Source organism: Callionymus lyra, chromosome 9 (assembly GCF_982586985.1).
Source record: "Callionymus lyra chromosome 9, fCalLyr1.hap1.1, whole genome shotgun sequence".
In the NCBI taxonomy this organism is placed as follows: Eukaryota; Metazoa; Chordata; class Actinopteri; order Syngnathiformes; family Callionymidae; genus Callionymus; species Callionymus lyra.
The window spans coordinates 22,776,605-22,793,901 of record NC_141826.1 but is presented as its reverse complement, the minus strand read 5'-3'; the positions used below and the strand labels follow the sequence as shown (position 1 = coordinate 22,793,901).

Here is a 17,297-nt window from a genome sequence, read left to right as displayed (position 1 = left end):
GTATCCGCTCGTCCTCAGTCATCACTGTATCCTCTCGTCCTCAGTCATCACTGTATCCTCTCGTCCTCAGTCCTCACTGTATCCTCTCGTCCTCAGTCCTCATTTTATCCTCTCGTCCTCAGTCATCACTGTATCCTCTCGTCCTCAGTCATCACTGTATCTTCTCGTCCTCAGTCATCACTGTATACTCTCGTCCTCAGTCATAACTGTATCCTCTCGTCCTCAGTCATCAAGAGATCTCTTGGGATTTAATTCCTTCTTTATCTTCGAAGGACGTAATGACTGCTGCCATCTAGCGGCTGGAAGTTTAATTGCAACAGAAAAATTAACAAACACTGTGAATTTTTGGATGTTAATGGTGTTTTGGTTTTTTTATCTGTTAAATATGCTTGTGCTTGAATATGAATATTGTTAATAGTCATATTTTTTATTTAAAAAAAAAATCCCAATATTCAAGTGAAACGATAGTGTAAGTAAGTAAGTAAGTAATATTTATTTATATAGCGCTTTTCGAGACCAGGGTCACAAAGCGCTTAAACAATCAAAACAATACTCAAAAAAGTACATACTTTAAAGATCAAGATAATACTGAGAACAACACAGGAGTTCCAGAAAATCAAGGAAAAGCCTGAACAAATAGAAACGTCTTAAGATGTTTCTTGAAGGAGTCAGTAGATCCATCAAGCGCAAAGAGAGAGGAAGATCGTTCCAAAGCTTAGGAGCAACAGTCTGGAAGGATTTCTCTCCTCTGGTCCTGAGTCGTGTTCAGGAACCATAAGTAGATTCTGATCCACAGACCTCAGAGCCCGAGCTGGGGTGTAAGGCTGGATCAGATCAGTGATGTAAGGAGTCTTACACATCTATAAATAGAGATTATTATTATTATTATTATTATTATTCATGGTATATTTTCACCAGGATCAAGGTCAAATTCTATATGGATTGTGATTTTTGTTGAATAAAAATCATCCTGTGCTGCAACAATCGAACCTGGTTTTTATCTACATTCTAAAAATAACCATGTCATGAAATCAACTGGGCATCATTCTTTTATTAGTCAAAGATATACTTCTATTTGTACTCGTCATCATCTCTACTTCGACGCATTTTACGACATCAGGACGAACTCAAAGTCTTTGAATTCCGATCGATGGTGGCGTGAGAAGAAGAAGTAAAGATGGTATCATCGCGTTTTCTCGTCCGTCTCTCCAGCGCCGACGAACGGTTCGACGCCACCTTCCACACCAACGTGCTGGTGAACGCGTCGGGCTACTGTCAGTACATCCCTCCGGGGATCCTCAAGAGCACCTGCTACATCGACGTGCGCTGGTTCCCCTTCGACGTGCAGAAGTGCGACCTGAAGTTCGGGTCCTGGACCCACAACGGCTGGCTGCTGGACCTGCAGATGCTGGACGTGGACACGTCCACCTACATCCCCAACGGAGAGTGGGACCTCGTGGGTGAGCCAGACATTCCTTGTAATATTTATTTTTTTAAAAAAGACTCTTTATCTAAACGAATAATGGATCGTTTAAGACGTTGAAATCAACATATTTCATCTTTTCAAACGTATTCTCCTGACATTTCCTTCCTTCACCTCATTAAAACACTCGTCTCGTCCTCGCCGTCCTTTTCATTAAGAAGAAACGTTGCTCGTCTGGAAGTTCAATCAGCAGATAACTTTTAAAAATTGACCGATTTAATGAATTCTACTGATGCGAGATCACCTTTGTTTTCACGCCTCGGATACACTTGCTTGTTTAAGGTTAATTCACCTAAAATTCACTATTTTTCATGTCGACTAAGAGTTGGGATTGTTTTCAGAGTAATCAGTTCCTTTTTAGAGTTATAGACAAAAATGTTTTTTTCATTTTAATGTAGTGACTGGAGCTCAGTTGTCTTCGTCTTCATCTTTGTTCAAAAAGACACATAAAAAAAAAACAATATTACCCAATTATACTTGTACTACTGGTTTCACTACTAATTATACTACTGCATGTACTACTCATATTTATACTAGTAATTCTAATACTACTTTTACTACTTGTATTTATACTAGTAATTCTACGACTAATAATACTTATACTTTTACTACTAATTACAATAATACTCTTGCTAATTCTACTACTAGCTTTTACTACTAATTCTACTACTGCATGTACTACTCATATTTATACTTGTAATTCTACTACTACTTTAATTACTTAATTAGTAGTAGATTTACTATTATAAGCATATGTTAACTTTTACTACTAATTAGTATACTACTTTTACTACTTATACTTCTAATACTACTGCTACTTTTACTACTAATTCATTATAAAGCTAAATAATAGAGACTAAATAATAATAGAGCCCAAACACAAACGTTTTTAAACTATTTTTATTTACATATTGTTAAATTAAAGTAACTGTCTTTTGAATAAACACATTTTCTGACTAAAGCAACTTCTTTATTAGAATGAAAGGAACATAACTACCTTCATATCGCTGCTATACTTAGCTTAGCTTGTCATAAACGGTGTTAAAAAAATGACACCTGGGTCAGAATAAGACGAATCATCTTAGTAGAGATTTATTCCTCAAGTGTCCAACATGGTGTCCTCGTCCTAGAAAATAAAAAATAAATCAGAAGGTGATGCTATTTGAATTCTTTCATCAGAAAACGACCAGGGAGCTGGCTAACCTTGAGAACGATGACATCATGAATGAACATCTTCTCATCTTCTCCGTAAACACGAAACGTCCGAACACATCTCAGCATCAATGCTTCTCTGAACAGCATCGATTCTTTTCCTCTTGATGTTTTTGTTCTGCTCTCGACTCGATGAGTGATTCCAAAACACACGAGGAAAGAAACTCTGTCGGGGGATCAGTTCTGCGGATCCGTGGTCGGAAGTCGTTGTCAGGCAGGACCAGATGGTGCAACAAATAAGTTTGAAGCATCACGAACATTAGTGGAATCAAAACATTTAGTTTTATCGGCTGAAAACAAACTTTTGTTTCCATAGAGTTCTGTGAATATAAACAGGTGCTGTCTGTGTCTCAGGTGTCCCGGCCAAGCGCAACGAGCTCTACTACGACTGCTGTAAGGAACCGTACCCCGACGTGACCTTCACCGTCACCATGAGAAGAAGGACTTTATACTACGGACTCAACCTGCTCATCCCTTGTGTGTTGATCTCGGGTCTGGCTCTGCTGGTCTTCCTGCTCCCTGCTGATTCTGGAGAGAAGATCTCACTGGGTAATAATCCATGTCAAAGTTTCAGTTATTAATGTCTTACACTAAAATGAACAAATACAAGTTGAAACAGTTGCATCAAAACATGTAGACATTGATTCCATGTACATAATTAAACATCCAGATAATAAAGAAAACATGTGCACAATGAGCTTTTGGGGAATATCATCACATTTTTAAACTTTTTTTAAAGCTTTTGATTGTTTTCAAAATTACTGCATCTTTTTAAATGTAGTTTTACGTTGTTTTTTCAAAAATATGTTTTTTTTAATCAATATTGTTTCAAAAATGCGTCTGATAACTACTGGAAGGGCTTTGCTGTAATGGGTTTAGGTTTCTAAATTACGCAGTTGTTTCAAGCCTCGACTACACATGTGAAAAAGAACTTGTAATCGTTGACACCACCAGGAGTCTGAGAACACAAAGAGTTGAATAACAACAGAAGAAGAACGAAAAAAGGTTTTTAGATTAAATGTATTTTCTTATCCTGATTATGATAATAGTCCCTACAAAATGAAATGTATTTTTAAAATAGTATATCAGTGCAATTACAATATTGAAGGGTTGAATCTGACATTTAAAATTTTGTTTTAAATGTATTTATTGAAATATTGTTGTTTTTAACCTTTTTTTTAAAAAATAATAATAATAATAGAAGTGAATATTTTTCTAAATGTTGAGTTTGATATTTAAATTTAAAAAAATATTTCTAGGCTTTTTTGAATTCAACATCAAAAGTCTCTCTATAGAGATGGATGGATGGTTAGATGGACGGTTAGATGGATGGATGGTTAGATGGATAGATGGATGGATGGATGGATGGATGGTTAGATGGATGGATGGATGGATGGATGGTTAGATGGATAGATGGATGGATGGATGGATGGTTAGATGGATGGATGGTTAGATGGATGGATGGTTAGATGGATGGATGGATGGATGGATGGTTAGATGGATGGATGGTTGGATGGATGGATGGATGGATGGTTAGATGGATGGTTAGATGGATGGATGGTTAGATGGATGGTTAGATGGATGGTTAGATGGATGGATGGTTAGATGGATGGTTAGATGGATGGTTAGATGGATGGTTAGATAGATGGATAGATAAATTATGTTATTAAAAAAAATATATATATAAAAAAAAAGTATCAATTTTCAATGTCTACTAGTCTAATTCAACCGTTCAATATTCTGATGACACTGATACACTTCAGTGGCTACAGGAGGCGACTCGATGCTTACAAATACTTTATTTTGTATTCATGAAAACGCTCTCCTGTGATAAATCTCATGGTCAATGAATAAATGCATTTCAAGACCCGAGCCGACCTCTTGAATTTCAAAATAAGACGCTTGTGTCGCCGTTGGATGTTGTCGATAAAGATTGACGAGCAGATGTCAGTCAGTGTTTTGATATCGTTGACCCGCGACGTGATGGTTTCACGGGTCATAACGACCCCCATCTCTGTCTGCAGGCATCACCGTGCTGCTGTCGCTGACCGTCTTCATGCTCCTGGTGGCCGAGATCATGCCGGCCACGTCCGACTCCGTCCCTCTCATCGGTGAGTTCCACTCTTGAGATTCAATCTGCTGCTTTTTTTAGTTGTTATCTCCGCTTATCATCGCCTCCTTTGATGTCGGCCCGTGACCAAAACGAAGTGACCCACTCTTGACTGTTCCCTCGGTTCTGTTTACTGCGTCGGTCACAATATCTTCCGGCGGAGAAATCTCGCTTTTTCGCCCTTTCAAAATATTTTGTCTCGCTTCCATTCTGGCCTCATTTCGGAGGGTGAAATCTCCTCTTCTTCTTTGATGCCGAAGGTTTTCACCTCCACCCTCGACAATGTGGCGTTTTCGTAGATTAACATTTTTGGATTTTCGAGCATCGACGAGACTTTGTTTGTGTGTCGCCTGCAGCTCAGTACTTCGCCAGCACCATGATGATCGTGGGCATGTCTGTGGTCGTGACGGTCATCGTCTTGCAGTTCCACCACCACGACCCTCACGGAGGGAAGATGCCCAAGTGGGTGAGTGACTGAGTTCATCTTGATGTTGTCCTTCATGTTCAACGGTTCATTACAATTATTACTTTTCTGGAGTCAAGTTATTCTTCGCCACGTTGCATATCACAGGCTTTCATGATGTACTTAACCCTTTTGTTATTTCAGGGTCAAGGTGACCCAAAGGCCTAAAAACAAATGTGTTTGTGGTATACCCTGTGTTGTCTAAGGTAAGGTAAGGTAAAACTTTATTGATCCCTCAGGAGGTCTCCTTTGGGAAATTCTCAGGGTCAAGATGCATACGTATTTATGGAAATCAGGAAAGACGTTGTCTTTGACCCAGAGATACAACATAAGGGATACCACAAACATATTTTCTTTTAGGCCTTCGGGTCACCTTGACCCTGAGATAACACTAGGGTTTTTTTTTTTATATGGATTGCTCTTGGCTGATGGATGAGCCAATCAGAGGAGACAAACACCTTTTTTGTTTTGGACAATATCTTGTAGAATAATAATACATTCATAATTGTTGAGCTATTGAGTGGAAAAGAAATTAAGCTGTATTGAACTTTTGAAAGTATAGTTCTGTTCGTCTGTGTTTAATATAAGGTAAGGTAAGGTAGAATTGATCCCTCGGGAGGCCTCCTTCGGGAAGTTGTTTTTTTTCCAATTAGCCACAGCAAATACAGCAATTATTTCATAAAAAATAAAAAATAAATCAAACTAAAATAACAACAAGAACAAAGAGAAATAAAGAGAAAGAACTAGATGATACAATCTTAGTCTAAAGATAAAGAACATAGATCAAAGATATATATACGGATGAATAATGATGTGTCAACATACGTCAGGTCTGACTCTCTTTGTTAAGAATTATGAGCACCTTTGATCTAAGGGTTGTGTTAGCCTCTGCTAGCTAGTCCAGGAAACATCTTCATATATTTAACAACGTGTGTCAATAATAGAGATGATTAAGATACATTTAGCTTCAAAAGAATGAAAAGAACAATATAAAATCATACTCATTGTTAGGTAAATAAACTTTTGTTTGGCCCACGTCTGATACATTCCTTTTATTTTGTTTGATTTAAAGGAAGTGGACGCATCGTAAATGTTTATTAATCGTAGGTGAGGTTTTTAAATGCTTAAAATATATTCAAAAATAAAATAAATCAATGTTTTCTTTTTCTTTTTTATATTATTTGATTTATAATATTGATCTCTGTGTAAAAATACATTATATATATATTGAGAATATTCGATTTTTTGAGTGCAATTAATAAACATTTTTTAATTCAATTATCAAATTTATTTTTATTTTTAATTAACATTTCCTGCCCGATGGTCGTCTAAAAACCAAAAGAGGTTAATGTTCATACCAAGAAGCAAGAAACACGGATTATCAATAATAAAAAGGTTTGATCAAGGTTTGGTAAAGCAGAACAAACAGAGTTAAAACACGTCTCGTTCCGTCTGCAACCTTGAATGCTAAAAAAAAACGTGTTAAGTTTGACACCAATGATCTAAACCTTTTTAAAATAAACTGAACTGAACCGATCTAAACTAACTCCTAACTTTACCACAAACTTGGGAGCGTGTTTCAGTTCAGGCGAGTATCTTCAGTTTGTCGAAGCCTGTGTTGAAAGTGTCAGAGTCGTGTGGAGCGACACGATGTGAGGAATCAAAGGTCCTGGAGATGTTTCCTCACCTCAACAGAGGAGGCAGCGCTGCAGGGAGAGGAACAGCACGATCCTCTGCAGGTGCAAACCTGAGGCAGATGGAGGACACAGGGAATGATTAGCACTAGACAAGTCTAGAGAAAACACACTTTGACAGACTTTTGTTCAGGTCAAAAGTATGAAACCGTTCCTTACTAAACTCAAAACCTCTTCTACCTTTTTATTCTCTGGTTATTCACATTTCTGCGTTTCCTTTAAGGGAGTCGACTCTTCATGAGGCTTGAAACCACTGTGTAATTTAGACACCTCCGAATCCTATTCCAGCAAAGCCCTTCCAGTAGTTATCAGACACAATTGTTTCTTCTTGTAGACGCACTTCAGATGAACTATATTTACCGCATTATTCGGAATATATGGAGCACATAAAGTCCTTTAATTTAAAAAAGAAATCGACAGCGAGCATCTTAAGCCTTTTGTATTAATTCTGGTTTTACAAACTGACCACAAACCAGTTTTATGTGGTAAACGCCGCTCAAAAATCTGTTAAAATGTAGGTAAACGTAGCCGCACTGCAGGTCACATTAGTATTACACTGCGAGTCACCATGGTGTTACTCTGCGAGTCACTAGTATTAATCTGTGAGTTACTGTAGTATTAATCTGTGAGTTACTATAGTATTACTCTGCGAGTCACCATGGTGTTACTCTGCGAGTGACTGTAGTACTACTTTGTGAGTCACCCTGGTATTACTCTTTTAATCACTGTGGTAATAATCTGCAAGTCACAATAGTATTACTCTGTGAGTGACTGTAGTATTACTTTGTGAGTCATCGTGGTATTACTTTGTGAGACTGTAGTATTTCTCCACGAGTCACCATGGTTACTACTCCCAGAGGCTCCAAAGTATTACTCAGTGAGGCTGCGCAGTATTACTATGTGAGTAATTTTAGTATTACTCCTCTAGGTGTGTTTCCTTAGTATTACTCTGTGAGTCAGCGTAGTATTATTCTTCCTGGCTCCGTAGTATTACATCTCCAGGCTCCTCAGGGCTGAGTCATTTTAAACCCTGCAGAAGTACAATAAAAACTTATGTATTAACAAAATAAAAAACTTGTATGTGTCCAGGTGCGAGTGGTTCTGCTGCACTGGTGCGCCTGGTTCCTGCGCATGAAACAACCCGGCGAGGATCGCAAGCGTCCGGCCTACAAGTACCGCCACGCCTCCCGCCACCCGTCCAGCACCAGCTCCATCGAGATGGGCTCCGTCCCGGGTCTGACCGTGCCCCTGTCCCAGACCTCCTGCCCCCCCACCGGCTCCTCCAACGGCTCCATGAACCTCTACTTCGGGAACTATCAGGCCATGGAGGCCCCCCACTGCCCCACCTCCAGCGACTCGGGCGTGGCCCTCGGGGGTCGCGCCCACAGCAGCCCCTGCGAGGACGCCGACCCCCCCGGGGGAGGGGTGCTGGGCGTGAGCGTCCCCCCTCCGGAGATCCAACACATCCTGCTGGAGGTGTCCTACATAGCGCAGAGGTTCCGGGACCAGGACGAGGCCGAGGCCATCTGCAGCGAGTGGAAGTTCGCGGCGGCGGTGGTGGACCGGCTCTGTCTGGTGGCCTTCTCGCTCTTCTCCATCATCTGCACCTTCACCATCCTCATGTCGGCGCCCAACTTCATCGAGGCCGTGTCCAAGGACTTCACATAGCCCCCGGAGAACTTCAGTTCCTCCGTCGTCATCATGTTCTCGGGACGGTCCGGCTGGAACATCGTGAGAGGCTTCACTTCATCACGCCGCAAATACCCTTCTCACGGTTTGTCCCCGAAAAACTGCAAGGTTTTCGGACTCACGTTATTTTTATCTGGCGCGCTCAGCACCTGCTGAGGGAAGCAAGGACCGGGAAGAAGCTAATGTGACGAGAGCTGCCAGAATATATTAAAAACTGTCTCAGAATCGCGGATCGGAAGTTCCGATCTCTGTCACTATAGACACTTTCATTAAAACGTCACCACGTCCTTGAGTCAACTGGGATAACTGTTAAAAAAATGGTTTCTGGATCAATATTATACCTTTTTTTGTTGCAATCCAGGATCAGATCCGTCTTTACTTTCACGTCGAAGCAACATCGGATGCAAATCCAGATGATCGGAGGTTTTTCAAGCTTGAGTAACTATAGTACAGTTACTCTGTAAGTCAGCATGGTGTTACTCTGTGACTCACTGTGGTATTAATCTGCGAGTCACCATAGTATTACTCTGTGAGTGACTGTAGTATTACTTCATGAGTCACCGTGGTATTACTCTTTGAGTCACGTGGTATTAATCTGCAAGTCACCATAGTATTACTCTGTGACTGACTGTAGTATTACTTCGTGAGTCACTGTGGTATTACTCTTTGAGTCACGTGGTATTAATCTGCAAGTCACCATAGTATTACTCTGTGACTGACTGTAGTATTACTTCATGAGTCACTGTGGTATTACTCTTTGAGTCACTGTAGTATTACTCTGTGAGTCATTAGTGTATTACTCTGCAAGTGACTGTAGTATAACTCCTTGAGTCAACATTGTATTATCACAGATGATCAGAGGTTTTTCAAGCTTGAATCGTCTCAAAACTTTCATTTTAATTTCCGTATGAAACCGACAGAACTTCTCACACTACACGCTACACACGCTTAAACTACACAATTAAACACTTTATTTACTTCTGAAACAATAATAAATGTTGGTCCTTGTTGTGTAAATCTAGCCAATCACGGAATTCACTGCACGATATCAACCAATCAGAAGGCAGGTCTATCTGTCGTTTCAGATCGTAGAAATGTGAGTTCTCCTACTAGAGCAGGCCAGTATTCTTGCTGCATAGTTTTGTATCGACTGCAGGCGAGACACATCCTTCTTGTTTAGACATGAAAACAGACTCGATTCACCTGCTTCATGTCATTAAAAACACTGGTCTTTAACAAACACTTTAGTTAATGTCATCAAATCACTCAAATGTCATTCACTGCATTATTATGTCCAATCAAGACTATTTACTCTTTAAAATCCACGTTTAAAATCTTTGTATAATTTTAACTTATTAGATAATTTGCTACAAATTTAGTTTTAGATTGTCACCCAAGAAAAACAAGATCTAATCAAGTTAATTTCATCAAATGTAGGACCAAGAAAAAATAGTTTTTTGTACCACGTGTGAACTTTTCATCCAGTTTTCAACCGAGAGGATTTTATCACTTTCACAGTGTGAGCAACATTTTAGTGATTTCTGTAAATGAAACGATGTATAACGACGTGAGAACAACATGTAGTTTAGTTTCACTTCAGCTTCTTTGTAAATGTTCGATGTTCACTCGTGCAGGATTTTCTACTTTAAAAAATGTCACTTTTTCACTGAAGAAGAAGATTTTGTTTTTTTTTAGAAACTGTGTTTAACGAGTGTTTAATTGTTCCATCTTTAAAAGTCCTGCGTCGTCCTTCGTGTTCACGTCTCTCTCTGTAAATGTATTTTCCTCTGTTAAATAAAGTTCTATTTATTCTGTATAAACGTCTCCATGAATCATTGAGTGACAGGTCCACAGGGGCCCAAAGGATCATGGGAAAATAAGATACAAGTCATAAATTTGATATTAAAAACATTACTTAATTAACATCAACATGAAGGTAATGACAAGTAATGTACAAACAACGATCTAATGTATATTCTAGTAATATTTTATATTTAAATATTCTATTTATTTATTGTTAAAATGTGTCAATGTAAACAAACAAATATAATGGAAAAATATACAATTTACCAGAAAACTAAACAAATTGTTTTGAACATTTTGAATATTTAGTAAATATAAATAAAAAATTCAAATGATTTTTATTTTAATTTATTTATAGATAATTGTGTCAATATAGAGAGATTATAATAATAATAAAACATAAACTAGAAAACAAAACAGTTATTGTGAAAATAAATAAATATCTCAATATTTTCCAATTATTTAGATTTAAATTATTTAAGATATGTCAATATTGACAAACAAATGTAATAATAAAACAAACATAATTTATTAGAAAAAAACACAATCAAAAACACACGTCTCTCTCTGTAAATGTATTTTCCTCTGTTAAATAAAGTTCTATTTATTCTGTATAAACGTCTCCGCGGATCATTGAGTGACGGGGCCACAGGGGCCCAAAGGATCATGGGAAAATAAGATACAAGTCATAGATTTGATATTAAAAACATTACTTAATTAACATCAACATGAAGGTAATGACAAGTAATGTACAAACAACGATCTAATGTATATTCTAGTAATATTTTATATTTAAATATTCTATTTATTTATTGTTAAAATGTGTAAATATAAACAAACAAATATAATGGAAAAAAAATACAATTTACCAGAAAACTAAACAAATTGTTTTGAACATTTTGAATATTTAGTAAATATAAATAAAAAATTCAAATGATTTTTATTTTAATTTATTTATAGATAATTGTGTCAATATAGAGAGATTATAATAATAATAAAACATAAACTAGAAAACAAAACAGTTATTGTGAAAATAAATAAATATCTCAATATTTTCCAATTATTTAGATTTAAATTATTTAAGATATGTCAATATTGACAAACAAATGTAATAATAAAACAAACATAATTTATTAGAAAAAAACACAATCAAAAACACACGTCTCTCTCTGTAAATGTATTTTCCTCTGTTAAATAAAGTTCTATTTATTCTGTATAAACGTCTCCATGAATCATTGAGTGACAGGTCCACAGGGGCCCAAAGGATCATGGGAAAATAAGATACAAGTCATAGATTTGATATTCAAAGCATTACTTAATTAACATCAACATGAAGGTAATGACAAGTAATGTACAAACAACGATCTAATGTATATTCTAGTAATATTTTATATTTAAATATTCTATTTATTTATTGTTAAAATGTGTTAATATAAACAAACAAATATAATGGAAAAAAAATACAATTTACCAGGAAACTAAAAAAAATTATTGTGAACATTTTAAATATTTAGTAAATATTAAAAAAAAGATTTTTATTTAAAGATAATTGTGTCAATATAAAGAGATTATAATAATAATTTTAAAAAATAAACTTTACTAGGAAATAAAACGGTTATTGTTAAAATAATGGATAACAAATTAAAAATAATAATATCTAAATATTTTCTAATTATTTAGATTGAAATTATTTATGATATGTCAATATTGACAAACAAATATAATAATAAAAAAAAACACAATTTATAAGATAAAAACACAATCAAATTATTGGTAAAACAATAAAAATAATCAAATAACTATATATTTAAAATACATATATTGTTTTTCTTTAATGTTAAAATGAGTCAATGTTAACAAATTAAAAATTATATAAATATATATATATATATATATATGTATACATTTTTTGTCAGCGATGATATATATTGTTGGAATTAAAAGTGTATATTTTTCTAAAGCTCTTAAGAACTTAAAAACCTGCAAACATAAAACACTCGACTCTACGCTGAGAATTAAACATTTTGTGTTTGTGTCCAAAGAGTGAAATATATTCTTGTCTGTTTGAAATCAAACATTTTCAATTCTACTGTTTTATAACAATAATAAAAAGACGATCTTTTCCACTTCAGATTCAAAGATCATTTCGAACCAAAGGTAACAGAAGAATTGAGTAAGTTTGTCTCTGATCTCAGGTCAGTTTCATCATTTGATCGAACATAACGAAGATGACGAGGATTTAGAAACAAATTTCTGCATCTCAGCTGTCAATCATCTCCAGCGATGAGTCGACACGTCGCTGTCGCCTGTTGTGTTTGTTGTCGTGCAGCAGGAGCTCTGATGTGTGAGTCTGTCGCTGCGGGAGAGTGTTGAGGCATGTCGCACAAACACACAAACAGACAGACACACACACACACACATATATACACACACAAACAGACAGACACACGCACGTAAACACATAAACACAGACACTGCTACACGCACACACACACACACCCCCACACGTTAACACACAAACACAGACACACTCACAAACACACATGTATACACACACAAGCAGACAGACACACACGCACGTAAACACACAAACACACAAACACACAAACACAGACACTGCTACACGCACACACACACACACACACACACACACACACACACACACACACACACACACACACACACGTTAACACACAAACACAGACACACTCACAAACACACATGTATACACACACAAACAGACCCACACGCACATACACACACAAACACAGACACTGCTACACGCACACACACACACACACAAACACACACACACACACACACACACGTTAACACACAAACACAGACACACTCACAAACACACATGTATACACACACAAGCAGACAGACACACACGCACGTAAACACACAAACACAGACACTGACACATGCAAAAACCCGCACACATGCATGCACACACAAAAAGACAGAAACACAAACACAGTTAAACACAGACACTGACACACGCAAACACACACACATGCATGCAAATACACACACAGATTAACACGCAAACACACACTGTGAAATACGCACACTTGTACATAAAATCACACAAACACACCCACACACACAGCAACAAAAACACACCAGAACCGACACAAACACACAGACAGACACTGTGACACACACAAACACACATGAAAACACACACAGCAACAGGAACACAAAAACACACCCGAACAGACACCTTCACACGGAAACACAGACACACACAAAGACAGACACACACAGCAACAGAAACACACAAGAAAAACACACAGGAACAGACACGAACACACACAGAGAAACAGACACACACACACAGAAACTAAATTGTGTTCATGTCCAGTGAAATAAAGATAATTTAATGTGTTACAACAACAATAACATTTAATTTGAAGGCTCATTTCTAAACACTCAAGGTCACCGAAGAAATACATTAAAATTAAACAGAAAAAAACACATTTAAACATCAGTAACAGGTATTTAATGAGTTTAAAACATTCAATATTTTTGTAGGTTTCTGTAATTTGTCTAGAATGTGTTTCATGACTGAGGTGGAAAAATATTTTCTTTAAAAACGGCTTCAAAAACTATGGTGTCGCTCTTGTGACTGTGTATGAGCTCAACACAAGTACACACAACTTTTCCAAAGACACAACAATATTTGAAGAAATGAAATCCATGAAAAAGTTATGACGTGAAGATGTTGCAATAACTGATCCAGAGTCTGTTGACGTTGATTTATTATTGAGAGGAAAAAGAAAAAAAAACTCTGGCCTGGAAGAAGAAAAACAAACACTTTCATTAAAACCAGGAAGTGACAAATCATTATTGTCGTGATGATGAACTTCAATTATTGCTGAGTCGTCATATTTTAACTCTGAATAATACCTCGTACAAATATTGTGTTTCATTGATGTCATATTTTTCAGAGGTTTCTCCTCCAGACGGGCTCGACCTCCAGGAGTTTGGGGGTCTACGTGGGTTTACTCTGGGAACTCCGGTTTCCTCCCACAAACACAAACAGGAGAACTGATGGAGAACCTTCAATAGTACGTAGTTGTGAGATTGTGTTAATGAACGGTTGTGTGTCTTTATGTTCCAAGCGACAGTCTGGCTAACTTTCCAGGGTGTCCCTCACATATCGCCCCCAAAGTAGCTTGGATATGTATATTAGTTTATGTTTGTTTTAATTGACCGTCAATAAAAATCAGTTTCCTCTCAAATAGAAACAAATATGTTTCTAATATGATTGAAATACTTCATACTCGTACTTAAACATATTTGTTTCTATTTAAGGTAAGGTAATAAAGTTTTACCTTACCTTACCTTAAATAGAAACAAATATGTTTAAGTATGAGTATGAAGTATTTCAAGCATATTAGAAATAAAACCTGGATTTATAAAAACTCTTCATCTCCCAAATGTTAAATACTTAAATACATATGTATTATCATATTTATTGATTCGTAAAAGTGTGTATCAAAAATTACCAATATACTTATTTAAAGTGTTAATAAGGGGTATGTATTGTCAAGAATCTGTCTATACGAAATATGAAATTACTGAGGTCAGTTGCTTAAGCTTGGCTTTTTGAGCAGAGGCTCCACAATGGCATGTTTACATGCATTGGGAAAAAACCCTGTGGAAAGGGAGCGGTTCACCATATTGGTAGCCCAGGGGCCAATTACATCAAATACTATGATTAAAAAGCCTACAAGGAAGGACGTCATCTGAGCAAGAGGAGGGTTTCATCTTGTTTACTAGTGCCGAAATATAACCCAAAGATACAGCAGTGAAGGAAGACCAAGAGGAGGAGAGGGGCTCAGTGACCGCAGGGGTTCCAAACATTTTCTCTTTGATCAATTTAATTTTGTCAATGAAAAATCTCAACAATGCATTGCTGTCAGCTTCACAGAAGACAGGCGTGATTTGAGCAGCAGGAGACACGTGAAAATTAATCGTGTCAAACAACACTTTGGGGTTTTTCTTATTTGCTGCTACCAGTTTTCTGATGTAATCAGATCTAGCAGTTTCCACCATCTCACTGTAAGAAGACATCAGATCCCTGAGGTGAAGTCTGTGCACCTCAAGTTTAGTGGACTTCCAGAGACGCTCAGTCTTTCGACAAAGACTCTTCAGACTCAGGAGATCTTCATTTGTCCACGGGCACCGGTTTTTCTGAATTTTCAAGTTCGATTTAACAGGTGCCACTTGATCCAGTATTTCAACACAATGATCAGTGAAACAGTGAATCAAACTGTCCACGTCTGGGCAGTGATCAAATGAAAAGAGGGTCAAACATAGCAGAAAAACTGTCTGCAGTATCGGCTGAGATGACACGCCTCTGAGACCTAACTTTCAAAGGCTTAGGTTCAGGGATGAAGTCCAGGTTAAACAAGACAAGAGAATGATCACTCAGATGGACATCATGTACAGATACATTAGAAAAGTCTAGGCCAAGAGTAAAAACTAAGTCTAAAATGTGGCCTGGTGTTACTATAGTAACATGGATATATTTGTAGTATTGTCCAGTACTTGACTCTGGTGTTGTGATAGTGTAGTAACAAGTATAAATGTGTAGAATTGTCCAGTACTCTGGTGTTGCAGAATTGACAGACCACATGACTCTTGATGAAGTGATAATTGATTTCATTTGTTTTTAAACCAAAATATGTCCAAACATGAGCTTTAAAAGAAGCTGGAGTCACTGTATCCTCTCGTCCTCAGTCACCGCCGGGATCTTGTGAAAATGTATCTTTCGCCGCAGAGGAAGTAACGATTTTCATTGCGACACAAAATAGTACAAATGCACTCCATGTTTGTTGTTAATTCTAACGATACATATCACAATACAGGGGCAACGATACGATATACAGTGATACTGTAGTAACAAAGATATATTTCTAGTATTGTCCAGTACTTGACTCTGGTTTTGTAGAATTTACAGACCACATGACTCTTGACGAAGTTGCTTTCATTTGTTTTTTAAAACCAAAATATGTCCAAACATCAGCTTTAAAAGTAGCTGGAGTCGACTGTATCCTCTCGTCCTCAGTCATGGCGGGGATCTAGCGTAATTATATTGTTCCTTTAGCTAGCACGTAATGACTGCTGCTATCTAGCGGCTGGAGGTTTAGTTGCAACACAAAAATGAACAAACGGCGTGAATATTTGCTTATGTAAGATTTTAAAAAAGATAATATAGTTTTATTTCATTCACACTTTATTGAAATATATAAACCATAAAACAAATATAATTTGAAAGCAAAGAAAAAAACGATTCAATGCTGTTTATATATCAATAATTAACTGAAGATATATTCAAGTGTATTGATATCGTGTTGAACCCTAGCGTTGATCGGTTATTGATCGTCAGTGTCTCCAGGTTCGATGGTTCCTCGTCACACACTCGTTATTGTTTTGATACATTTTCTAACATGGGTTCATCGACGCTGACACTTTCATCAGCGTAACAAGCTGTGATTCATCTGCGATGATGAGATGTTCGGCCAGAGTCGCCCTCGTCTCTTGGCAGAAGCTCCTCATCCATCAATCTGCTCGTAACTCATCTCTGGTCAAGGTCATGTTTACTCGTCGTCTCATGAATACCAAACCAAAGAGTTCCTTTACCTGGAAATATGTAAAAAAAAAAGTCCAGCGATATTTATTTTTCTCACTCGGAGACAACAACAAACAAACTCTTCTGACAAAGAGACGCCGGAGGAAACAACAGAAGGAGAGAAGCTGTGAAAAACAAACATGTTTTCTATCTTGGAAGGAAATGTCAGATGACGCTGGTTTAAAAGTCATTTGTTA

General features: G+C 37.0%; 1 protein-coding gene across 1 annotated transcript in view; it reads left to right on the top strand.

Annotated features, from left to right (window-relative positions):
- Window positions 1-10,416, top strand: part of LOC148072278 (neuronal acetylcholine receptor subunit alpha-7-like) — a 41,023-nt gene extending 30,607 nt beyond the window's left edge. The window contains exons 5-9 of the mRNA XM_087799895.1: window positions 1,213-1,460; window positions 3,050-3,244; window positions 4,720-4,806; window positions 5,162-5,271; window positions 8,052-10,416. Coding sequence (XP_087656021.1) covers window positions 1,213-1,460; window positions 3,050-3,244; window positions 4,720-4,806; window positions 5,162-5,271; window positions 8,052-8,630 — 1,219 coding nt within the window. The 3' untranslated portion in view covers window positions 8,631-10,416. The remainder of the gene's footprint in view (window positions 1-1,212; window positions 1,461-3,049; window positions 3,245-4,719; window positions 4,807-5,161; window positions 5,272-8,051) is intronic.
- Window positions 10,417-17,297: the final 6,881 nt, after the last annotated feature.